The 25,029-nt window shown below is 43.4% G+C and overlaps 2 protein-coding genes across 7 annotated transcripts in view; one reads left to right on the top strand and one right to left on the bottom strand.

The window, feature by feature from the left end:
- Nucleotides 1-1,687: 1,687 nt before the first annotated feature.
- Nucleotides 1,688-8,531, bottom strand: SERF1B (small EDRK-rich factor 1B). Its single transcript, XM_084833531.1, has 3 exons — nucleotides 8,326-8,531; nucleotides 3,261-3,369; nucleotides 1,688-2,552 (listed from the first exon to the last, which is right to left on the bottom strand). Exons 1-3 carry the CDS (start codon nucleotides 8,330-8,332, stop codon nucleotides 2,480-2,482), a joined length of 189 nt encoding a protein of 62 aa, XP_084689657.1. The 5' UTR covers nucleotides 8,333-8,531; the 3' UTR covers nucleotides 1,688-2,479.
- Nucleotides 8,532-12,771: 4,240 nt separating this feature from the next.
- BDP1 (BDP1 general transcription factor IIIB subunit) overlaps nucleotides 12,772-25,029 on the top strand; it is an 80,656-nt gene continuing 68,398 nt past the window's right edge. For all 6 annotated transcript variants that reach the window (XM_084833520.1, XM_084833517.1, XM_084833516.1 and 3 more), the window contains exons 1-3: nucleotides 12,772-13,136; nucleotides 15,518-16,079; nucleotides 22,401-22,510. In XM_084833520.1, coding sequence (XP_084689646.1) covers nucleotides 12,898-13,136; nucleotides 15,518-16,079; nucleotides 22,401-22,510 — 911 coding nt within the window. In that variant the 5' untranslated portion in view covers nucleotides 12,772-12,897. The remainder of the gene's footprint in view (nucleotides 13,137-15,517; nucleotides 16,080-22,400; nucleotides 22,511-25,029) is intronic.

Genomic DNA, 25,029 nt, shown 5'->3' with positions numbered 1-25,029 from the left:
AGAATGGGGAGGGGCAATTCACCCTCCTGCCTGCAGGTCCTTACCACTCCCATGCTATTCTAGACAGTCCCCCAACCCTCCAGAGTGGATCTGAGGGGCACAGGGAGAGAGGGAATTCCCCAAAATCACCACTCATTTCACTGATAGATGCCCTCTACCTACAGAAGGCACCAATTAGATGCCATGCTCAGAATATTTATGCAGCACTTTTCTACAAAAGGTTCTTAAAGCAATTTATAGTAAAAATGCTTGCAAAATGTTTTACTAAAGTTGTTTACAATCTCAGCCTGTGCAGACTTTCAAGGTAGATTTCCCACCATCAAACAAAAGGAACCGTCTCCCTCACCTTACACCCAGTTACTTATGCAGGTTCTGTCTTGGAAACAGCCCTACCCCCAAAGCACCAATCACTTCTCACAGACTAAATTCAGGACATATCATGTAATGTTCAGGTCAGGACAAGGCCACTTCTGTCATAGTTATTCCCTCAGACACCTGACAATGGCAGTTAGAATCCTCACAGGAGAGGCGGCTTGATGAAGGTCCCCTCCTCCCTTACAGATTAGACAAATTCATGGACCAATTTTGGGGAATAGTGTTAAGACAAATGCAACCTCCACGTTCAGAAGCTGTACAGTTCTGAGTGCCAGATATTGGGGACAAAGAATGAGGAAGAATTATGATCTTCGTGCCCTATTGGTGGGATTCATAGAAATATCTGGTCACTGCTGGAGGCAAGATATGGAGAACATAAACCCTTGGCCTGATATATTAGGGCTCTTTTGTTTTTTTTGTTTAGCATCACTGCTCCAACATAATCATAAGATTTACACAAGTACCTATGCCCGAGGATTTCCACACTCCCGAGACCAAATAAATGGTTAACACTGGCCTGCGTGTGTATGCAACCGGATGCGAATAATCACAACGGAAGTCACAAGTTTAAGAAGTTTGAGAAATAGTGGCGCGCCACATTATCTACTCAGTTTTGCAAGCAAAGAAAGCCAATTCAATGCATCATCCAAGCCCTGAGAAACAGTTTATCTAAGAGCTGACTACTATGCTTTCCTAATACCAAGTATCGCTTAACTGAGATTTAGCTGTAGCACACTGGGTATCCAAATCCATCTCTAATTTATGCTAACAAGTTTTACACCAGTATCAAAATTCTAACAGATCTAAGAACCTAATCCCTGCTGCCATTCTATTTTACAAAGCTATTAATTCATAGTTTACAGCTATACATTCCTTTCTCAGAATACCCACTCATGTCCAATAGGGTAACCTGGACAGGTTTTCCACTTTCACCTGAAAGCCTTTGCATAAAGGATCCCAAGTGTGAGTAGTTTGTTTGTGGATTTTTTTTTTACATTTCAAACAAACTAGTACAACTGATTATATTTTATCCGTTGTGTGTGCACAACTCACTGTCTTTTAACTTCTTGAAACCCAGTTAGGGTCACCCTGACTGCCTCCATCACAATCTGCAAATATGACATGTAAGACTCCATTGTTTGAAGAAAAAAAGCAGCAGGCCACAGAATAATCACTTGGCTTAATCTCAAGTCAACTGGCTTTTGTTCTTTCTCATTTAAGTGTAACCATGAAAGCTAAATAAGTAGTTCTACTAGGACCTTATCACCAGTGTGGAAAATTCAAGCTTAACAAAGATAGCCATAACATTAAGCACGTTATTCCTTGGCTGCCATTTTTATAATCAACCAAGCTTTAGTCAAAACATAATGTAGTTTATATTTTCATGCAAGTTACAGATTTTAATTGCAGTTTTACATAGTAAATATATTAGAGAATCTTGCTTTGCAGTTGTTGAAGAATGTGTTAAGTACTCAGGCTGCAGTTAGAACATATGATAAAAGGCAAGTTATTTGACTGTGCTGACCAAGGACAAAGAACTCTGAATTGTGCCAAGCTGTCAGCAACAACTGAAAACCCTGAGTACCCAAGCTACACAGTACTTCATGCAACATTTTATTGTAAAAATAATTTACGAATAACTTTACAGCTGACCTTTACAAAGTGGAAAGCAAGTACAGAGACCTGGGGCTTTGAAAGTGTCATCACTTTTGGATGTTGTTCAGATTTGCCATATAGGTTTCCCAGTCTACTTGCACACGTAATAACTGGTACAGTCACACAAGCCATTTACCGAGCCAACATTTTAACAATGAAAACTGCAGTCAAGCTACTGCTACTATTACTAATAGACATGCAAAGGGAATTAAGAACTTAGAATCCAATTTTATTGGAAAAGATTCTAGTAATTCATTTAAGCCAAGTCAGCTGCAACTGCACTATACTAACCAGACATTCTAAAATAAATGCATACTGAACAAGTGAGCAAGTAGAAGATAAACATTAACCATTTAATGGCTGGCTACTTTTACAAATATCTTTTTCTTTTAGGCCCTATATTTTGAGATGCACTGCAGCATTATTAGGTCCTTTGTGTAGCCACAGATTATTTTGCTCCTCCCTGAAGAGATTTCTTCTCATCCGCTGCTTTCTGCTTCTGCTGCATAATTTCAGAGTCTCTGTAAAAGAAAAGGCCATGAGTGAGCTTGATATTCTATTTCTAAAGTTTTTAGCCCAAGCAGTCAAAAGCTCTTAGCTTTTTGAAGCTCAGTGTCCAAAACCACAAACTATCTTCCAAACTCAATTATAGCAGACAGTATCAATTTCAAAATGGTCAAATGCTAGCTAAAGCTAAATGCTAGTCCTATTCAGTGGTTAAAAAAGTTACTTACTAATCATACAAGCGGGGAGCAGGGCCACGCCACATAGCCCTGCCCCCCAGACATGTTGTGCATTATGTAGGGTCCCTCACGGTATTTGAACAAACTTCTGTAGAAGGGAGGTCTATGAGCACACAGCTGTATGTGTGTAGGCATCCATTCAATCTAGAACCCAGCACAATTGGGGTTCTGGATCATGTGGAGGCCTATGCACATATAGCTGTACATGTCTAGGTCTCCCTTCTACAAGCATTTGCATCGTATGTGTGAATACCACAAGGGATCTACATAATGTGCATGACGCTAATTAAGTAACATTTTTAATGCCCAAGCAGAGCTCAAGTTAATTTGAAATTAGCTTCTTATGTATCTGATACAGTTACCGTTGAAGGCAGAATCACCACACCTCAAAAGTTATACTTGATCTTTGGGTATTCCGAGGCAGAACTACACACTACTTACACATGCACCAAGATATCTGGGTTATAGATTGTTGTACAAATGTACCTCTGTTTCCTTTGAGAAGCTGACAAAGTATCCTCTTTTCTTTTTCCTTTATTCAGTTCTTGACTTTTCTTCATGTTCTTCTGGCGGGCAAGTTCACGCTGGTTCCCACCTAAAAGTGAGACCAGGTTTTAGGCCGCTTACTGGCAAGTGATTTTTTTCCTAGCAGGGTAGAGCCCAAAGTTTCACCATCCCCTACTTACACAATGGCAAGCCCAGCTACCAGTACTCCAGATCTCCTCATACTACTTATGTGCATCAGGAGGCAAAAGCATTTCTGGGAAAGAGACTCTTGTCTGTTCCCTGGCATACCATTTCCTTACCTAGGCATAAGTGGCAAGGACTAGGGCACACACCAATCCTGGGTGATGCTAGTACCAGCTTCCTTTAGAAGTGCACAAACAAATGCTACATCCAATTCTTTCCTCAAATGAATTCCCAAGACTAAATATCTCACCATCTATCAGATGCAGTTAACTATGTTCTTGGCAGGCCCCTTTTATCTGCACTTGCCTTCCAACTTCCTTGCAGGTCCTCTTATAACCTTTGCCTTGCCGCAATCCACAACTTTATCTACTGAACAGCCACTCTGGTTGCCACAGTAACATTTATAATTTTCAGTCTAAGTTCTATTATTACTTTTCATTGTGTACATCTTCACCCTATCATACCGAAATCTTCCATTCAAAACTGATCCCATCAATGGGCCACTTTACACATTTATTTTTAGGTGTATAAAAAATATTTTATCTGTTTGTTTTAATTGTGGTTAGAAGGCACTCAGTGCCACTGAAGTGACCTGAGCCTCAAGTGACAATAGCTCCACAACAACCCCCAGGCTATGAACCTGCTCCTTCAGGGAGTGTGCAACCCCATGTGCAACAGGATGAACACCTTCCATCTGGTCAGAAGAACCATCCACTAGCAGCATCTCAGTCTTGTCTGGATCGTGCCTCAGTTATTAGCCCTCATCCAGTCCATCGTCACAGCCAGTCACTGATCTAGCACATCCACAGTCTTACATGAGGATAAACAGGGGACACAGAGCTGTGTGTCATCAGCACACTAATGGCAATGCACTCCAAAACTCCGGATGACCCCATTCGATGGTTTCATGTAGATGTTAAATAGCATGGGGGACAGAACCACCCCCTACAGAACCCCATACTGAAGAATCTACAGGCTGAACTATACTCTCCAAGTTCTACCATGTGGAGTTGGAAATCCAGAGCAGAACCAATGCAATGCAGTACTCCCCTCACCCTCAGATCAGAAAGTCCAGAGTCACCCCAGAACAACAGCATGGATGATGGCGTTGAAAGCCACCAAGCGTTCAAGAAAAATCAACAGCATCACACTCCTCACTATCTTTCTCTCAACATAGGCCAACATACAAGGCAAGCGAGGCTATTTTCATGCTAAAACCTTGCCAGAACTCCAACTGAAATGGACCAGATAATTGGTCTCATCCAAGAGCAACCGGAACTGGTCAATGATCACCTGCTCAAGGACCTTGCCTAGGAAAGGAACATTTTCCACCAGCCTAAAGTTGTTGAGATCCTCCAGGTTCAGGAAGGATTTCTTCAGGAGTGGTCTCACCACCACCTCTTTCAGCCATCCTAGGACCACTCCCTCTCACAAGGAGGCACTGTTCACATCCCTGGCCCAGCCGGGTATTCCCTCCCTGCCAGATTTAAAAAGCCAGAAGGGGCAAGGATCCAGTACAGAAATGGTCATATGAATCTGACCAAACACTGTCAGTGTCCTTGAGCTCTACCAACTGAAACTTATCCAACAAAACTGAACAAGATTATACTCTGGATACCTCACAGTGGGCATTAGATGGTTCATAACCTCCTTAAGGCCAGCATATAATAAGCCCTGGGCAACACCGAAAAGCTCCACTGGATGACACAAAGGATGCAATGGAGGCAGAGATGTAATGCTTTGTTGCTGCCTTCAGTACCCCTGAATAAGCTTGAACATGGGCACACACCAGTGTTCAGTTGCATCTATTGGGAGTTCTCCATCTATGCTCAAGCTGTCTCCCAGCCTGTTTCTTTGCTCTCAGCTCTGGTGCATACCATCGAGTTGTATGAGCTCTACTATTTAGGAGAAGGCACCTGGGTCATTTCTGTATTCCACAGATCGACCAGGGCTTCAACAGGACAGCCAGCCTATCAGCCAGAAACCACCAAGAGCCCTGTGGAAACCATCCTGATCCATTAGCTTCTGGGGGCAGACTATCTTAATAGATCCCTAACCCTTGCAGAAGGAAAAAGCTACTACGAACCTCGACCTCAACAAAAGGTGACCTGACCATTACAAAGGGACCGATCCAAAATCCCCCACCTTCAGATCACCATCTTCATGGCCAGCTAGAAAAACAAGTCTAAAATATGCCCTGCTACATGCATCAGGCTGATGACATCTACGGTCGTCATAATGGCCATGAAATCTTGAGCAGCCCCAGACAAGACAACCTCAACACGAATGCTTATGTCCCCCCAGAACCAGTAGTTGGTTCCCCCAGATCACATCTGTCAGCTCAGATAGGGAGACTGCTGGGTAGCAGGGTTGGCAGTACACCAGCAGATTCCCCAATTTGTCCCACTGGCCCAACACAAGATACAAGCATTCCAGACTTTTCAGGCTTTCACATCTCTAGGCAAGCCTGAAGGGAAACCTTACACCCAATAATTTTCAGTTTGGATAAATTCCAGCCACCCCTTTCCATAATTCTCTGGAAGGGTTTAAATGAGAACAATTCATCAGTGAAGTAGACAGCTACACTCATTCTTATGGTCTCCTTCAGTTTTCTAACAAATGCTTATCAGAAATCCCTGCTTAGCCAGTCTCTCTGTCAGCCTAACCTACTGCAAAAAGCTGTTGTGAGGATAAACAAGGCAGTATGGATTGATTTAAACCAAGGCAATTAAAAATAGTGATTTGAATCAGCAAGGAAAAAAGGTTGATTTAAATAATTGATTTAGATTAAGTTTCCCACTGAAACTTTTAAAGATATTTCTTGAACAAAGGTGCAAATCTGACCATTAAGCCATGCTAATTTGTAACTAGAGTATTATTTACACTGTTGCATTGTTTCACTAGATATACTTTGCATGTTTTTTTTTTTTAAACAAACCTATATAGGGAATGTCTTCAAAATACTCCAAAATAGGATTTTTCTTATGACCAGCACCCATAACAATTTGAGGTCAACAGCGCAATCTTATAAATGTCTCCACAGAAATAAGTTCCACTGAATTCAACAGGGCTTACTTCCAGATAAGTGGGTATAGGATTGCAGCCGTAGTATCAGAATGCAAGACACACTGGCCAATTTGGTCTTCTCTTTTTCTTTCCAGTGTTGCTCCTTTCTGCTTCACTCTGACATGGTTCACACATAACAGCAACCCAGAGTACGGGTTGAATATGGGTTGTTGTTGAACTGTGGGTCATTGTTGAAATGTATGTTGTCGTTATGTGTGAATCTTGCACTATGGTTTAACTCTGGGTTAATCATGAACAATCCAGAATTCACAACCCAACAACGAACTATGGGTTTTTAGAAATTATATTTTTTAAAATATTTTTTTAAAGGATTGGTTTTATCCACCCTGAAATGGGGGATGACAACCATGTGTGTATGCGCCATCCTGATCTCTGTGAAGGAAGGACAGGATAATAAATAAGTACCACAATCACCACATGATGCATCTCCATTAAAAACTTGATTCCTTGAAAAAGCTAGACAGCAGTATATATCATTGTTTCATTCAGCAAGGATTGTGCAAACTATTCTCAAGCCAGAATATGTGAACAAATGTATGCATGCAGAATGTGAGTTAAATATATAAGAATAAGCTCCTAGCCAGAAAAGTATGAACTGGATGACTGGACATATAGCTCTGTAGGTATCACAGCTATTTCAAACTGCTGTGACAGTAGGTCTGCAGTTCTATAGGCATCTTATTCAGGCAAATTCTGCTCTTCTGTGTTGAATAAGGAACTAAAAACCAGGCCATACGGAGTTTACAGCACAACCCTCTGCATGTAAAAACAAAAGTACATTTCACCAAGTTTAATGGGACTTGCTCCCAGTAAGTCTGTATAGCATCACAGCCTTATTGAAACTTCTTTCTAAGTATGCCTGCATGTGCCCAGTTAGCACTGTTATAAAGCCACTTGCGAGTATACGCTTAGTAAAGAACCAAACCAGAATGCTCCTTTTAAAGTAATCATATTGAGCAGTGGCTTGTTTCAGTTTGTTACTACCAAACAGAAGCGATAGTCACAAAACAGTTCACTGTTTTAGAACAGGCATACTGCAGTCTAAAATATAATGAGATTAATGCAGGTACCAGGCTGTTTTTCATAGCTCATCCAAGGAACTACTTACACCTATTTATTAAGTATCTAGCCACAATTGCTAAACTTCTCCCACAGCTTTCATAATTCTGGCAGGCAGTGCTTGAGTAAAAACCCGTTGAGAAGGCTTTTCCAGCCCTCCGATTCAGAACACAGCGAAGGGACCCTAGCAGAACAATGGGTCCTTATGAAGAGTAAGTTGCGTCCCTAGCCACCGCACCGCGTAAACACCAGGGAGGGGAAGGGAACTAGGACTGCTCTTTTTCGGGCCAGCCTTTTTCCCTGCGTCTTCTTAAGGAGGATATATTGGGCTGTATCTAATAGGTCTTATCCAATGTTAAAAGTCCCATTCATCTCTATGGGTCTACTGTAGGTAAGGCTAACACGGGATATATCCCCTTGTTAAACTGGAAGCAACTCATCCTAAAAGCGAGACGGAAACGCGAGAGCGACTGCCCCGCACGCCGGCCTGACCTCGAGCCTCCCTTTCTTAAGCGTCCACTTTGTTTTTTCCGACCATCGCCGCCCACCATAGAGACGGCGAGCACAACAGGGACAGAGTGGCGCCTCTGTCTGGCCTGCAAGCCGCCGCAAGGCCCGATTCGCTCCGGGCCAACACAGTCACTTCTAAAGGGGGCTCAACAGACGAGAGAAGACCGTTGGCGCCGTAGTGGTGGGGCTCGTGTCAAATACTTACGGGCCATGGCAGAACAATAACCCCAGCGACGGCAACCGTTACACACACTCCCGTGAGGTACAACTTTCCCCACCAGCCGTTCCAGCTGCCAGAACCTTCTGCGCGCCCCGCCCGTCGTAGTTTTCGTTATGTAAGGGGCCGCCTCTGTGACGTCACGCCGCACGACATCCTCGTCCCGTCCCTAACCGGGCTTTCCGTGACGCCCCAGTTCTTATTGCGCATGCGCACCTCAGGGGTTTGGTTATTTGCATTTGTTGTTTCTTCTACAACAAGAGTGAAAGGTCACATTCTCTTTGTACTTAACGTGGGACTGCCTCAGTCAGGTTTACTTCCGAATTAGAACGACTAGGCTTCAGCTGTAATATCGCTATTCCTTTGTGTAGTGGTATGATTTGTGTATCAACTTAAAAGTGGAAGTAGAAATAAAATAAATATTTGATGCATGACTATTCAGGAGTCGAGTCCCACTGAATTCAATGGGACTAGCTTTCTAGTAAGGCTGTGATCCTCCTCCCTTACCTAGGAGTAAGCTCAACTGAAATCCACTGGGACTTCTCTAAACTGTAGATGTTATGAAGGTCATCAAAAATTTTTTACTATCATGACCTTAAACCCAAATTTGACTCTTTGAGACAAGAAAATATACGGATACACACTAATAAGAGAATCAGTGTTATGAGTTGCATTTTTTTATTGTTCTGTGCCTGGAAAAGTTGAAAAAACAATGTACATATTTACCAAAGTATCCCCAATGTTGTTACAGCAATTTATGATGCTCTTGTTTTACTGACTGACTACATAGTTAATATTTTGGAATGGGGTTTGTACAAGATCTTAATAAAAATATTACCTCTCCCCAGGGAAGTACAAGTTCCAAAGAGCTGAATACAGCCACTAGTGGTGTAAATAGTTGTGTGTGTGTGTATGTGTGTGGATCTTGCAGGTACTGTATTGCAGAAAGGTATACGCAGTTATATTGTAAAAAGCCAAACAAACGTTTATTTAGGGCACAATCCTATGCAGGTTTAAACAGAAAAAAAGTCCTACAACTCCCAGCCTGCTTTTCATCTTCCTATTGATAAAATGGAAGCAAATAAATCACCAGGCCCAGATGGTATCCATCCTAGAGTTCTCAAAGAACTCAGATATGAAATTGCTGATCTTCTAACCAAAATATGCAACGTGTCCCTAAGATCAGCCTCTATACCTGGAATACTGGAAGATGGCCAATGGAACACCAATTTTTAAAAAGGGATCCGAGAGGATCCAGGAAATTACAGGCCGGTTAGTTTAACAACTGTTCAGGTAAATTGGTTGAAGGCATTATTAAAGATAAAATTAGTAAGCATACAGAAGGACAAGCCCTGCTGAAAAAGACTCAACACAGCTTCTGCAAAGGTAAGTCCTGTCTCACTAACCTTTTAGAGTTCTTTGAGAGTGTCAATAAACATGCAGACAGGGGTGATCTGGTAGACATTGTCAAAAGCCTTTTGGAAGTCCAAGTAAACAAAATCCCTCACCAAAGACTCCTGAGCAAACTTAGCAGTCATGGAATAAGAGGACAGGTCCTCTAATGGATCAGTAACTGGTTAAAGAACAGAAAGCAGAAAGTAGGAATAAATGGTAAATTCTCCCAACGGAGGGAAGTAAATTGTGGGGTCCCACAGGGGCTAATGCTTTTCAACCTGTCCATAAATGATCTGGAATTAGGAGCGAGCAGTGAAGTGGCCAGGTTTGCTGATGACACCAAATTATTTAGGGTGGTTAAAACAAAAAGGGATTGTGAACAGCTCCAAAAGGATCTCTCCAAACTGGGAGAATGGGCATCTAAAAGGCAAATGCGGTTCAATGTAAGCAAGTGTAAAGTGATGCGTGTTGGGGCAAAATTCCCAACTTCAAGTACAACCTGATAGGATCTGAGCTAGCAGTGACCAACCAAGAAAGAGATCTTGGAGTTGTAGTGGACAGCTAGAGGAAAATGTCAACCCAGTGTGCGGCTGCTGTAAAAAAGGCAGACACCATGTTAGGCATAATTAGGAAAGAAATTGAGAATAGAACTGCCAAGATCATCCTGCCCTTATATAAATCTATGGTGTGATTACACTTAGAATACTGTGTACAGTTCTGGTCACTGCACCCAAAGAAAGATATTGTAGAGCTGGAAAATGTGCAGAAAAGGGCAATGGAGGGAGCAATCCTATTGCCACTAGATATGCTCTTTTCCGGGAACCCCTCATGTCCACACTGCCTCCAAGGCAGCGTGGAGAAGCTTCATCCTCCGTGCTCGGAAGAGAAGCGTGGAGTGACTGAAGAGGGGCGGGGCTGGGGGCGTTCCGGGGTGGGGAGAGCGGAGCTGCATGTACGACACATCCAATGTGTCGTACAGCAGCCTCCTCTCCTGGTTGGTCCCCCATGGCTAGACAGCTGAAAATGGCTGTCTAGCGGAAAATAGCAGGGCAGGAGAGGCGCGGAGGGAACGATCCCTCCACCCATGCCTCTCCTGCCTTGCTTTGGATAGGCGGTCACCTCTGAGTTTGGAGGCGGCCGCCTATCTTGATAGGATTGTGCCCTAAAACTATCAAGGGGCAAGAGCAACACCCCTACGAGGGAAGATTACAACAGGTGGGATTGTTTAGCCTGGAAAAAAGGCAGGTAAGGGGAGACATGATAGAGGTGTACAAAATTATGCATGATGTGGAGAATGTGAATAGGGAGACATTTTTCTCCCTTTCTCATAATACTTGGATCATCCCATGAAGCTGACTCATGGGAGATTCATGACAGATAAAAGGAAGTTCTTCACATAGTACATAGTCAAACTATGGAATTTGCTACCACAAGATGTAATGATGACCACTGATTTAGATGGCTTTAAAAGGGGGTTAGACAAATTCCTGGAGAAGGCTATCAATAGCTACTAGTCCTGATGCCTCTATGCTGTCTCCAGTAATCAGAAGCAGTAAGGGTGCAATCCTATGGCCACTAGACAGCAGCTAGATGGTCACAGGACTTTTTGGTTTTTGGGAACTGACTTTGGAGCCAGCGCTCTGAGGTTGGTTCCCAGAAAACCACCTCCCTGCCCCCTCCCCCATAGCCTCGTAGGAGGTGTGGTTTGTCTCCGGCTCCGTGCTCGGACGAGCAGTGTGGAACAGGGGAAGAAGGGATGTTCCTGCGGCAAGGAGGGGCGGGGACAGCAGAAGCACCGTTCAACGCTTCCTATGTACAGTCCGGCCTCCCCACACCCCCAGCCCTGAGCCACTCCAGCTAGACAGCCACAATTGGCTGTCTAGCTGCAAATGCAGGGCAGCTGGAAAAGGGAGGAGAAGATCCCCTCCACGCTCCGCCTGCCCTGCATTGAATAGTCGGTCGCCTCCAAGTTCGGAGGCAGCCAACTATCCCCATAGGATTGCGCCCTCCACCTATGTACACCAGTTGCTGGGGAATGTGGGCAGGAGGTTGCTGTTCCATTCATGTCTGCTTGCGGGTCTTCCGCTGACAGCTGGTTGGCCACCGTGTGAACAGAATTCTGGACTAGAGGTACCTCACTCTGATCCAGCATGACTTTTCTTATGTTCTTATGTTGAAACATGTTTTAAATTTTCCAGATTCTGTAGTTTATAACCTGGAATTACATTTTCAACTTTGCTGCCCGTAACAAAGGAGATCCATACAGCGGCATCCTAAAATTTCAGCTCTTATAATGAAATAAATAGGACATCAGCAGAATGATTTTAAGATTTCACTTGATTTCAGTGGGCTATGAAGTTCACAAAGAAAGTGATACATGCCTGAAATGGTTACAAATGGGGTAGGTTAACAAACCATCTGCCTTTCCCCTCAGTGGAGAGGCAGGTGATTTTAGATTCTGGAGTGTATTACTTCAGCTGTGAAGCACACAACCAACATTTCTCTTCTCCCTGCCCCTCCGCCACTCCATGCTTTACAACTGCTTCTACATTCCTGGTACGTTCGCACAAAAAACATAACCAAAACTGTTTGCCAACCTTGTTGTAAAAAAACTCTGGAGCACGTGCAGATTCGCATTAAAAAAAATTAAAGTAAAAAAAGAAAAATCAGCGTTTGTAACACTGTACATGCCCTGCTGGGCACACCTCGCTATAATTAAAAGACGGCGACAGGAAGGATGCTGCAGTAACCTGCATCAGTCTTCCCGGCCCAGGTGCTGAGACCAGGCCTGTTTGCCCCTGTCCGTATTAGCTGCCGCTGTCTGAATGCATTTGTTCCGCCGATCCCGGCTGTCGGGCCCCGAGGTCCAGCCCTAACTGCACCACGCGGCAGAATTGTAGGGCGAATTCCCCCAAACGCAGGCGGCGTCCCGACAACGCAGACCAGGTTCTTGGGGCGAGTTTGTCGCAGCGTGATGACGTGCACCATGCGCCGCCCCGGAGCAGCTGACAGCGCAGCCCCCGCTGCGCTCCGCAAGACAGAAAGGAAGGGCGGGGAGTTGGGCTCGGACTGAGCGGGGCCGGTGACATGAGGCGGCCTCGCCGGCCGGAGGAAAAAGGCGACGGTGGGCTTTAGCCAGAGCCGGCAATTCCCCCTCACGGCGCCATGTTCCGCCGCGCCAGGTTTAGCGTGAAGCCGAACGTGAGGCCGAGCGCGGCGGGGAGAGGCAACAGCGGCAGCCCAGTCGTCCCGGCGGCGGCCCCTCCGGATACCGGTGCTCAGCATGGCTCGACGCCCACCACCTGCTCTTTCGCGGCGGCTGTGGGCAGCCCACCCGGCCAGCCGGGATCTACTGCCGCTGCTGGAGACCTTCAGCAAAGCGGTGGTAGTAGCAACGGTAGCAGGTGAGCTGCGCCGTTGGCTTGAGCTGCGCCCCTTTTAATTCTTATTCTTACCATAAAATCGTCAGAGCATCTAAGTCTGCCTAAGAACGAGGCTAGCCGGGGAACAAAACCCCGAGAATCGCACTAAAAATCGCGAGGACTGGTTCACACGTGCAGTGTCCAACACTTGATGACCTGCGTGTGGGAAACGCATCACAAGGCGGAGGTTTCATGTCGCCTGGAATGCAATACTTTTCTCTGGGTCCTGTTGTTTATCCAGCTGTGAATCCTCAAATGTTACCTAGTGACATATCCGCATGTGTGAACCAGCTCTATATCTTTTTCGTTTCTAACCCTAACAACTGACCAGTTTTCAATTGTTCTCCGATTTAACCAGAATGGGTTTGAGGCTTATTTGAAGTGGAAGGTCTCGTGATTCCCAGCTTGGTTGTGGTGAGGAAATAATTGACATTGTGATATTTAGCATTAGTTGAGCAGTTAAAGTGGTGTTCAGTCCTACCAGTCGTGTGTATTTGGGGAAAGAGTATGCCGTATCAGATATGTCCTTTTATTGTCTGTTATGGGATGGAGAGAATGATTCTATATTTGAGTTGGTTGGTCTGCCAGGTACTATGATGGTGATGGAGCGGTCTGATCCATTTATTATCTAGCATCTAAAGCATGTGATATCTCAACTATACAATGGATAGTGCTAACAGCACATGCGTCATAAATTTGTGCTGTGCTGTTTAGTCCTATGCTGATCCTGTAAGCATTTACTGTCAACTACGTATATGGGTAGACACGTTAACTGGAAACAGATGGCATGCATTGTGCAGTATTGATAGAATATTTATTGTAAGATCAGATGTCTCTTGGGATATGGATCACTAACTTTCTCTTTGCAATTCTTTGAACACCTGAAAATGCATACGCACTAAATTACTCCTATACAGCACTTGAAAATATCTGACCGTTGTGAACCTGTAGTTTAGTTTTCTGTTGGTAAAAAAGAGGCTCAGATGCTTTTAAAATAATGAAATCTATAGTAGTAAAAGCACTGAGGTGTATTGAAACTTTAGAAAAGCATGGTATATTAATGCTGTGCTTGATTGGTGTATGGCAGGTTGGGTCAGCTCCCAAGAGTATCACGTTATATGTACAAATTACAGTTATCTCTAGAATAATTTTATTTGGGTTCTATATAATGGTTGGCCAAGGTTAAAATTGGGGTGTTGTTTTTTGGAGAGCAATCTTATGCTCCCTAAACAGTGTCTGGGGGACACAGGATATTTTGGTTTCCTGGCTTCTCCCTTGCAGCCAGCATGGAGAAAACTGTGCTGGCTGCTGCTACAAGCTCGCAAATGCAAGCATGTAGGGCATGAAAGGGGGCGTTCCTGGGGGTGAGCACCCCTGTGGAGATGTGGGGATAAAAGGTGTCCCCAGTCTCCTTCCCTCCTCCTCCCTGAAGCCTCCGCTAGATTGGCAAAATCACCTGTCTAGCTAAAATGCAGAGTGGATACTCCTAAGCCTCTGAGTTCGGAGGCTTACGAGTACCCAGGGAGGATCCAATAGGATTGTGCCCTAAATCCTTTGTACCATTACTCTAAGGCTGAAATCCTATATAGCATTGTCTGGGAGTAACTCCCATGGAACTTAGTGGGGGTTACATCTGAGTAGATGGGTATAGAGTTGCACTGCAATCTGTGGCATATTTATATGTGAGTAATCCCCATCAGACTCAGTGGGACTTACTTCTGAGTTCATTTGTATAATATCTGGTTGTAAGAATCACAGATAAGCCTATTCGCATAAAATGTTATTCAGTAACCTTTTCCCTTACTGGGTCATGAACCTGCATTCTTTCTGAGCATTGCATCATCAAGTCATAGTAATGTTTTTTTTCCCTTGCTAATCATGTCATATGTTTTCATATGAGAGCTAAATGTGAGTTTGTCTATTGCTGATATTTATTGGGAGGGCTTGTTCTAAAAGATGGGGTAGAAATATATTAAAAGTGCAATCCTATACGTGTTTAGACAGAAAAAAGGTCTGCAAAAGGCTGGGGCATGCTGGGAGTTGTAGGCCTTTTTTCAGTCTAAACATGCAAAGGATTGTGCCTTGAATCAATAAAAATAGATTTCTAACAGTGACCTGTGCTTAGGACTTTAGAGTTGAGTTACTGTAGTCAATCAGATGTAAAGCACCAGAGGAAAAAATAAAAGGAAGTTAATTGCTGGATTAATTTTGATTTCTAAACAGAATGAGTGTTTTCAAAAAAAGAAAATTCTAATATGGTGTAATTGGCTTTGTGGCTTACAATTCATTATTTATTTTTAAGGTTGCCGAACTATTTTCTAAAGAAAGTTCATGACAAGTTTGTTTCTCTCTGTATTCTCCAGAGATGAAAAGACCAGTAATGCAGGTGGTGATGGAGATTGTAGTAAACACACAGAGACAGTTCTACAGAGAAGGAAACGAATATCCACTATGCCCAATCTTGCTAAACCAAGAGTTGTACCTCCATCTACACAACGTGTTGTCAGTTCAACATCAAAATGTTCTCAAAAACAAGTACCTCACTCTCCAACGTTTGCTAACTCTCTGCTTCAGAAGGAGTCACCTTCATCTGAGAAGATGAATGTGGACATTTCTCCAAAGTCTCCCATATTGCCTGAAAAGAAAACTCCTCTTCCCCAAGTACCACAGTTCTCTCCATTTAAAAAATCTGTCAGTAAAGAGCCAAATACATGTGTAACAGGCCAAAGAAATGATGAAGCCCTTCAGAAGAACACATCCTCACCTCTCAAAGAGAGACCTACGCAGGAAAGATTGATTCAAGAAGAAATAACTCAGTCAAAATCTTCTCCAGGAAAAGAGAAAAGGATATGCTCAGATCGTGAAAAAATAATAAAAACTCAGAAGCTAAGGAAGATGCTCAAGGAAGAACTGAAGAAAGAGAAGGTATAGTAACATGTTTGTGATGTTATAAGGAAGGGGGGAAGGGAACAGAAAGTGCATATGGTCCAATTTCAGTATAGAAAGCTGTCTTATACCGAGTCAGGCCTATGGTCTGTCTAGCTTGGCATTGTCTCTATAGTGTCTCTCCAGGGTTTCAGACAGAAGACTCCCAATCCTAAGGACTGAACCTGGGACCTTTTTCATGCAGAGCTTGTGCCCTACCACTTGAGCAATGGCAGTTTCATGAGAGGTGTAGCACCTCTTGATGTCATAATATGATAGTGCCATACAAAATGTGCTTTGTTAAAGGCTCCTGTCTTATAAGGTTAGAAGCTGGTATGATCCTTGGCCGCACTGTATGCTGTATCCATTTATAGCAGGGGTGGCAACTTGTGGCCCTCCAGATGTTGTTGGACTGAAACTTCTGTCAGCCCTAGCCAGCATTGTCAATGGACAGGGATGATGGGACTTGCAGTCCAACAGCATCTGGAGGTCCACAAGTTGCCCAGCCCTTGTAGGCTTAATTTTCCTTAGATATTGAGTTTTGTCATAAAGACTTGTATCTGTAGGATGGCTTTTTGTACCATTATCATAGAATCATAGAGTTGGAAGGCACCTTGGAGAGATCATGGATGTATGCTATGCTCTGAATGGAAAATGATGTGTCGGAAGTGGTCCAATGTCTCAGTCTTGATATGTTTCATGTGGAGATGTGAAGGCCCGGAAAAAAATGGAAAAATTTGAAAGCAAACCAGGGTTTTTTTTCCATTTTTTTCCGAGGCCTATTTTTGTTTTTTTCTGAAAAATTGAACAGCTTTGGATTATAGTTTTGGGTTTTTTTTAGATTTTAAGACAAAGGGTTTATATATTCTTAACAAGCCTTTACTCCACCCTCCCCCCCGATTTCTAAAAACTATATAATAAGACTTTTATAGAAAGACTAGAGATGTAAAATGTCTGGAAATAATGAAGCCATGGGGAAAAATTCCAGAGGGCTCTGGGGGATTTTCCTGCTGGTATGGCTGGTGCTCCTGTCGAAGCCCAGGTCACTCTGTGGAATGCAGAGATGACTCGGGCGGTTGACACGATCGCGCCCAAGCGCCCTCTCCCTCTGAGCAGAGCCCGGCCAGCTCCTTGGTATACACCTGAGCTGAGGGCAATGAAGCAAGAGGGGAGACGGCTAGAACGCAGGTGGAGGAAAACTCGTGCTGAGGCTGACCGAACACAGGGAAGAGCCCACTATCGAGCCTACTGTGTGGCGGTGAGGGTGGCAAAGAGACAGTTCTTTTCCAGCAGCATTGCATCTTCTCAGTGTCGTCCAGCGGAGCTTTTCCGAGTGGTTTGCGGCCTGTTACATTCTGGGCCAGGGAGAGAGACGGTGGAACCCTCAGTAGCACACTGTGATGAGTTTGCACGGCACTTTGAGGATAAAGTCGCTCAGATTCGTCGTGAATTGGACACCACCATTAATGCAGTTCCATTGGTAGAGGCGTTCAGAGCACCGTCTGGTCCAGTTTTATTGGATGAGTTTCAGTTACTGAGGTCTGAGGATGCGGACAAGGTGCTTGGCCAAGTCCGATCGACCACTTGTGTGCTTGACCCTTGCCCTTCATGGCTTATTAAATCAAACAAGGAGGGGTTGTCCGGCTGGGTCCAGGAGGTTGTAACTTCCTCCTTGAGAGAGGGAGTGGTGCCTGCCACTTTAAAAGAGGCGGTAATTAGACCACTCCTGAAAAAGCCTAACCTGGACCCAGAAGATGTTAACAATTATAGGCCAGTGGCCAACATCCCCTTCCTGGGCAAGGTGCTTGAGCAGGTGGTTGTAGGACAGCTCCAGGCACTGTTGAATGAAACGGATTATCTAGATCCATTTCAATTGGGCTTCAGGCCTGGTTTTGGAACGGAAACTGCCTTGGTCGCCCTGTGGGATGACCTCTGCCGGGAGAGGGACAGGGGGAGTGCGACCCTGTTGATTCTCCTGGACCTCTCAGCGGCTTTCGATACCATCGACCATGGTATCCTTCTGGGTAGGTTGTCTGGGTTGGGAGTAGGAGGCACTGCACTACAGTGGTTCCGCTCCTACTTGGATGGCCGATTCCAGAAGGTGGTGCTGGGGGATTACTGCTCTGTGCCATGGCAATTGTGCCATGTGGTTCCACAGGGCTCATTTTATCCCCCATGCTGTTTAACATCTACATGAAACCGCTGGGGGAGGTTATCCGGAGGTGTGGGCTGAGGTGCCATCAATATGCAGATGACACCCAGCTCTACCTCTCTTTTTCATCAAACCCAGGTGAGGCAGTGACTGTTCTGAATCAGTGCCTGGGCACGGTAATGGACTGGATGAGGGCTAATAAACTGAAACTCAATCCAGACAAGACGGAGGTACTGTTAGTGGGTGGTTTGTCTGCCCGGCTAGGTGATATTCAACCTGTTCTGGAGGGGGTTGCACTCCCCCTAAAGGATCAGGTTCGTAGTTTGTGGGTGCTCTTGGATCCAGAACTGTCACTTGAGGCACAGGTGAACTCAGTGGCACGGAGCACTTTTTATCAGCTTAGGCTGGTATACCAACTACGCCCTTATCTGGACAGAGATAGCCTAGCTACAGTTATCCATGCTCTGATAACTTCTCGTCTGGATTACTGCAACGCGTTATACGTGGGGCTGCCTTTGAAAACGGTCCGGAAACTTCAGCTGGTCCAAAATAGGGCAGCAGGATTGTTAACAGGGACTGGCCTGCGAGCTCATATTATGCCAGTACTTTTCCAGCTGCACTGGCTGCCAGTCCATTTCCGGGCCCGATTCAAAGTGCTGGTGTTAACATTCAGAGCCCTTAACGGCTTGGGGCCAGGTTACCTGAAGGATCGCCTCCTCCATATGTGCCTGCCCGGACCTTAAGATCATCATCAGCGGCCCTTCTCCGTGAGCCCCTTCCAAAGGAAGTGAGGCGGGTGGCTACTAGGAGGAGGGCTTTTTCTGCTGTGGCACCCCGGCTCTGGAATGAGCTCCCTAGTGAGGTTCGCCTGGTGCCTACATTGTATTCCTTTCGGCGCCAGGTGAAGACCTTTTTATTTTCCCAGGCATTTTAGCTTTCTAAATTTTTATCTTTGCTGTTTTAAATCTCTATTTTAAACTCCTGCACTGCTGCTAGGTTTTATTGTGGTTGTATTGTTATATTGTGGTTTTAATGTTCTGTATATTTTAAATTGTTTTATTGTGGGTTGTTTGGATTTAATTTTTGTGAACTGCCCAGAGAGCTTCGGCTATTGGGCGGTATAGAAATTAATTAATTAAATAATAAATAAATAAATGTTTTTTTAATCCTCTCTCTAAGATTCCCAGCATAGTTATTTCTTCCATTTCTTATTAGAATTATTGATCCGGTGAATCTGTTACTGGTAAACATTTTTGGGATGCACCAAGTGATGCTCAGTTTCCCAACGTGTGAATAAGGTCACTGTATCATAATATGGAAGAAAATGTACAGTCTCGACAGTTTGTGTTTTGTTCTATATAGTTCCGTGTTTCTGGACTTTGTCTTCCTCTGCCTCCAGTTCTTCCTGCTTCTTCTGGCGTTTGGGATGATTCAGATGTTTCAGGGACTACTTGCTGAAGTACCCTCTGGTCAGACATAAGCTAGGAACCTAAAATATGTTATGTATAACTTGATTTGCTCATAAAATTAGTCATGTTTTGTATATTAAACCTTTAAAGTATAGTTTATTATGACAATAATTACAAATTTATTGCATTTGTTTTTTAAAGTTTTCAAATATAACAATAATTTTATGAGCAAACCCAGTTACACATAATATAACTTAAGGAACTTTATGTTCCTAAAGCGGCCTTCCTCAACCTGGTACCCTACAGATGTTTTGGACTACAATGCCAATATTTCTGACCACTGGCCATCCTACCTGAGGCTGATAGGAGCAGAAGTCCAAAATATTTGGAGAGCACATGGTCGGGGAAGGTTGTCCTAAAGCAACAAAGTGACTTTAGATCTGTAAAGAGTGTTAAAAAATAAGTATTGCTTATTTTTCAAATTTTCCCAGAACTTCATTTTGTTCTGAAAAACAGGATGGAAAAAAGGTTTTTTTTCCCACAGACTCAAAATTTCTGGAAATTTTACATCTCTAGTTACATGTTCACTTCGTGGTTTTCAGCTATGAAATAATTTTATTTTGTATGATCGTGCATGCAAGTCTTATATAATATTAAAATAGATGTAATGTCTTGTTTGTATTGTAGTTGCAAATAAGACAGCAATGAATGGGGCTGAGAGATTTTTTTCAGTGGTAGAAGTGATATTTCTTAATAACTACGTACCTTGGGAAGTAATGTGGGAAAGGTATAGAAATTAGCCATGTGAAAATAATACCTAGCCCCAATTATAGCACAGCTATGCATAAATTTAAGTAAGGGTGCAATACTATGGGATCCGCCCCGGGTACTCATAAGCCTTCGAATTCAGAGGTTTATGGGTATCCCGTGCAGAGTGGGAGGCATGTTGCGCTTCCCACTCTGCATTTTAGCTAGACGGACAATTTTGCCTGTCTAGTGGAGGCTTTGTGGAGGGGGAGGGAAGGAGGTTGGGGAAGGAAAGAGGCTGTGAACAGCTGGGGATACATCCTTAGTCCTCTCCCCGTCCCCAGGAATGCTCCCTTTCACCCCCTGGAATGCTCCCTTTCACCCCCTATGCACTTGAATTTGTGACCTCGTAGGAGCAGCCAGCAAGGTTCTCTCTGCACTGGCTGCGAGAAGGCAAAGGAGGAGGTAGGGAGCGAGGTTTTCTGGCTCCAAGCTCGGAGCCCGGAAACCGAACAATCCTATGTCCCCTCAAACACTGTCTGGTGGGCATATGGTTGCTCTCTAAGAGGGACTTGCATATATGTAGAATTTCTTTTTAAGGACTGGGGCCTGTGTATGTTACAATCCACATTTAATGAAAATATGCTAAAGCCTACGGGTGAATTCCAACTTTGTGTGAGCAGACTTCCCCTCTCCTTCCCTCAGCACTGCCTTCCAGAGCAGATTTTGGCATGTGCAAGGGGCTACAAAGGGAAGGGAGATTCTGTTCCACAGATTTAATTCTATACTTAAAACTGAATCTGTGGTCAAATATCAAGCACATTGGATTAAAGCTGCTTTTCTGTGTGAAAGATAAGACAATGATAAAATGATCAGACTTGTCAATCCTTATAAATATGACACCAGAAATCACGTATTAGTCATATTTATTATTTTCTGGGATAACCGCCGGACCCAGTCGCTAGGTTCTAGTAGACTCATGCTGGAACCTACCTTCTCTACTTTTTGCCCTTTAACTGAGCACTAAAGTAGATTCAGTTTTCCAGTTATGATTATCAGCTAAACAGAATGTAACTTATTTCTATTTCATGGAAAAACACTGTTCTGTCCAGTACTTAGCCCTTTTTAAAATGTTCTAGGCACTTACAGCCTGATCCTATGCATGTTGACTTAGAAGTAAGTACTGCTGAATTCATTGAGGCTTGCTCCCAAGTAAGTGTGTAGGATTTTAGCCTTGGTCATCAGGGTCTTTTCCTGTGTACAGAGACTCAAACAGAAATCCATTGGTTTCACAATTGTCCTCCCTGGTCCCCAAGCATGTAGGAAATGGATTTATACCAGGTCAGACTATTGGCCATTTAGCCCAGAATTTTTACTCTGACTGGCAGTGGCTCTCAGGCAGAGGTCTTTCACAGCATCTGCTGGAGATGCTGAGGATTGAACAGGTGACCTCCTGCATACAGAACATCTGCTCTACTGTAGTGCAAAAGGGATAAGGGCTTTGTGTCAGTGGGTTTTCAGTTGTGCCCCTAAGGTTCAGGTGGTATAAAGACTCCATGTAGTTGTAAAAAAAATGCTTTAATTGCTGTAGCAACTATATGATATTTATTTATTATATCCTGCCTTTCTGTACCAGCATCCAAAGCAGCATACAACATTATAAAAATACATTAATATGATTACATTAATGCTATAATATTAAAATAGAACAGACAAAATTATTTCAGTAAAACAGAACAATAAAACAAAGCAGCAGCTAATTAAGGCTAATTAAAAGGTCCCACAAGGCAACAGAAAGAGAGCAATTCAACCAGCTGGCCAAAAGTCTGTCTAAATAAGCATGTTTTTGACTAGGTTTGCATGACACGCCAACACTGTGTATTTGCCTTTATATTTGTTCAGAAAATATATGAATTTTAAAATGGGAAACTTGATTTAACTCTGATTTAAAGCTGATTAAAGTTGAAGCCTTAACAAACAAAGTTACAGATAAATATAAATGTTTGTGTTTAGGAACAAAGGAAATATAAATGCACAGTAATTGAAAAATTGATGCCAGAAGATCGTTCAAAAATGATTATGAGGGACTTCATATACTATCTGCCCGAAAACAATCCTATGAAGTAAGTACACATTTTCTTTTTTATGCTAAAAATAAATTGTTTTTATTAATTAGTTATGCCTGTATTCTGTCCTTCCTCCAAAGATCTCAGGGTGGTGTACGTGATTCACGCCCCACTGCTATTCTTGAAAAAATTCTGTGATGTTGGGATGAGATAGGTCACCCAGTAAGCTTTGTAGCTCAGCAGGGATTTCAACCTGGTCTCCCCTGTGCCCAACATTCTAACCAATACTGTATTATATACAGGAGGTAACATCTGAATGTATAGACAGCTTATTGCCCCCAAACTCTTTCTGTATACATCTTAATTCCCTTACTTTCCTAGTGCTCACACATGCATTTGTTGTCATGATCCCAAGATGTGAATGAACTTGGGAAAGTTTTTGATCCTCTTCTTTTTTTTTCTTCCTCAGTGAGGGGAAGATAGGAATGGGAGCTGAGGACCCGAGAGGATCATTTCTTGAGTTCCAGTCCTCTTTCCTTCATCTCCCACAGTGTGAACTCCCTGGTTCCTTTCTGGGTTTTTTCAGCACAGTTAGGCATATGTTATTCCCATTACTTTAGTCAGAGCAGACTATTTCCCGAAAGCTACATTACTATTTTTCAGGAGCAACATATTCCTGTGAATATGCAGGGTATGCAGTTCATAATTTCTGCACAATACTGCAGTTCTGTTACTGGTCTAATGCTGGTGCTCTTTAGAAGCTTTCCCTGCCATGTGGAGCTGTGGGGGGCTGCCCCGTGTGCATCTTATGTATGATTGCCTCAGATAAACAGCTAGAGAAAGTCTAAAGCAGGGAAAGGCAACCTTGTTCCTTTCAAATGTTTTGGACAGCAATTCCCAGAATTTTTTTCTTTCTTTCTTTACAATATTTATATACTGCTCCATATCTAGAACAGATTTCGGAGCAGTGAACAGAAAAGATAAAACAGTAAGAGCATAAAAAGATTAAAATACCACATTAAAATTACTTGCTTAAAAACACAATAAACACAATAAAAAACGTAACTGCCAATAAAAAATGTAAATTAAGGAATGGCTCCTGGAAGAGTGCGGTTTTTAGGAGGTGCTGGAAGCAACGCAGTGTTGGTGCCTGCCTGACTTCCAGGGGCAGGGAATTCCAAAGAAAGGGGGCCACCACGCTGAAGGCTCTTCTCCTGGTGGACTCCAGTCAGGCCATAGGTCCATGTGGAACCACCAGGAGCAAGCCCTCCAATGACCTCAGTGACTGGGCAGATTGGTAAGGGTCCCTTACCATTGGGCATGCCGGCTGAGGCTTCTGGGTATTGTAGTCCAAAACATCTGGAGGGCACCAGGTTGTTTGCTCCTTGTCTGAAAGATGTGGTTAGATTTACAGACTGGGGTAAATCTAAGCTAGGTATAGATCCTTTTTACTTTCTTTTGTAAAATGGGATTTTGTTCCATTGAAAACATTTATTTATTTATTTATTACATTGCTATACTGCACAACAGACTGGGCGGTTCTCTGGGCGGTTCAAAAAACATCCCTGTATGATATTCATTAAACCTCTTATTGAGATTCCCTTCAAGAAGGAGAGAGAATACTTGATTTGCTTTCATGATTTGAGAGAAAAAGTTTTCCTAATATTCAGTTTAATGGTTTGGTTTAGGACTGTTATGTATAAAAGGTGTAGGCTCCCAAATATTGTTTTGTTAGTTACTAGTATGTTTATGGTATAGATTTTGATAGAAGTAAACTTTTATGTTGTCTCCTACCCAATGGCTTCAGTAAAAAATGAAAATTAACTAAGGTTGTACCCACTTACCTGGGAGTAAGCCTCATTGAACTCAGTGGGAGTTACTTCTTAATAGACATGTATAGGATTGCACTGTTGTATTTATAAAAAAACTTAAGCATCCCTTTCTTTTGTACTTTATCTAACCTCCTGTCTGCAGAAGTTTGGTCTCACTCTGGGGGCTGCGCCCACCCCAAGCCAGAGGGGTTAGTAGCAGCTTGGGGAGGCTAGCAGGAAGAAGAATCTCTGCAGTTATCTCAGATCAGTAATTTCCCCTTACAGCAGGGTTTTCCCCCTACTTAGCCTGCCGCTCACTCTCCCAATCGCTAAGTGCTTTCCCGGCTGAGGTGCCAAATGGAGGATGTAAATATAAATAAGGACATGCAGACCCAGCATTGTGACTTGTCTATAAGAATAAACTTGGATAATATTTCACTTTCCAGGCTTGTGAAACGTTTGGGATTCCCAGTTAGTTATCCTAAATTGTGTTGTCTGTTGTCCATAGGAGACTATTCTTTTGTCAGGTTGATATCGTGGAAACTGAAGTAATTAGATTTGTAATTGATTCACAGTTGTCTTGATCCACTAACCAATAAATCACATAGATTTAAATTGGTTCAGCCCCTCTGAAGTCTGTGTGAATAAGGGAGCAATCCTATGGTCACTAGTCAGCAGCTAGATGGCCATAGGATATGTCAGTTTCTGAACCAACGTTGGACCCCGCGCTCTGAGGTTGGTTCCTTGCTGCCTCGCAGCAGCTCT

Source organism: Heloderma suspectum, chromosome 2, assembly GCF_057233095.1.
Source record: "Heloderma suspectum isolate Gila_16-S chromosome 2, 16-S_ref, whole genome shotgun sequence".
Classification (NCBI taxonomy): domain Eukaryota; kingdom Metazoa; phylum Chordata; class Lepidosauria; order Squamata; family Helodermatidae; genus Heloderma; species Heloderma suspectum.
This window is presented reverse-complemented; position numbering and strand designations above follow the sequence as displayed.

Coding starts and splice junctions, on each gene's coding strand:
- SERF1B (XM_084833531.1), bottom strand. Junction 2,553..3,260: donor GCTTCTCAAAGGAAACAGAG/GTACATTTGTAC, acceptor TTTCTTTTACAG/AGACTCTGAAATTATGCAGC.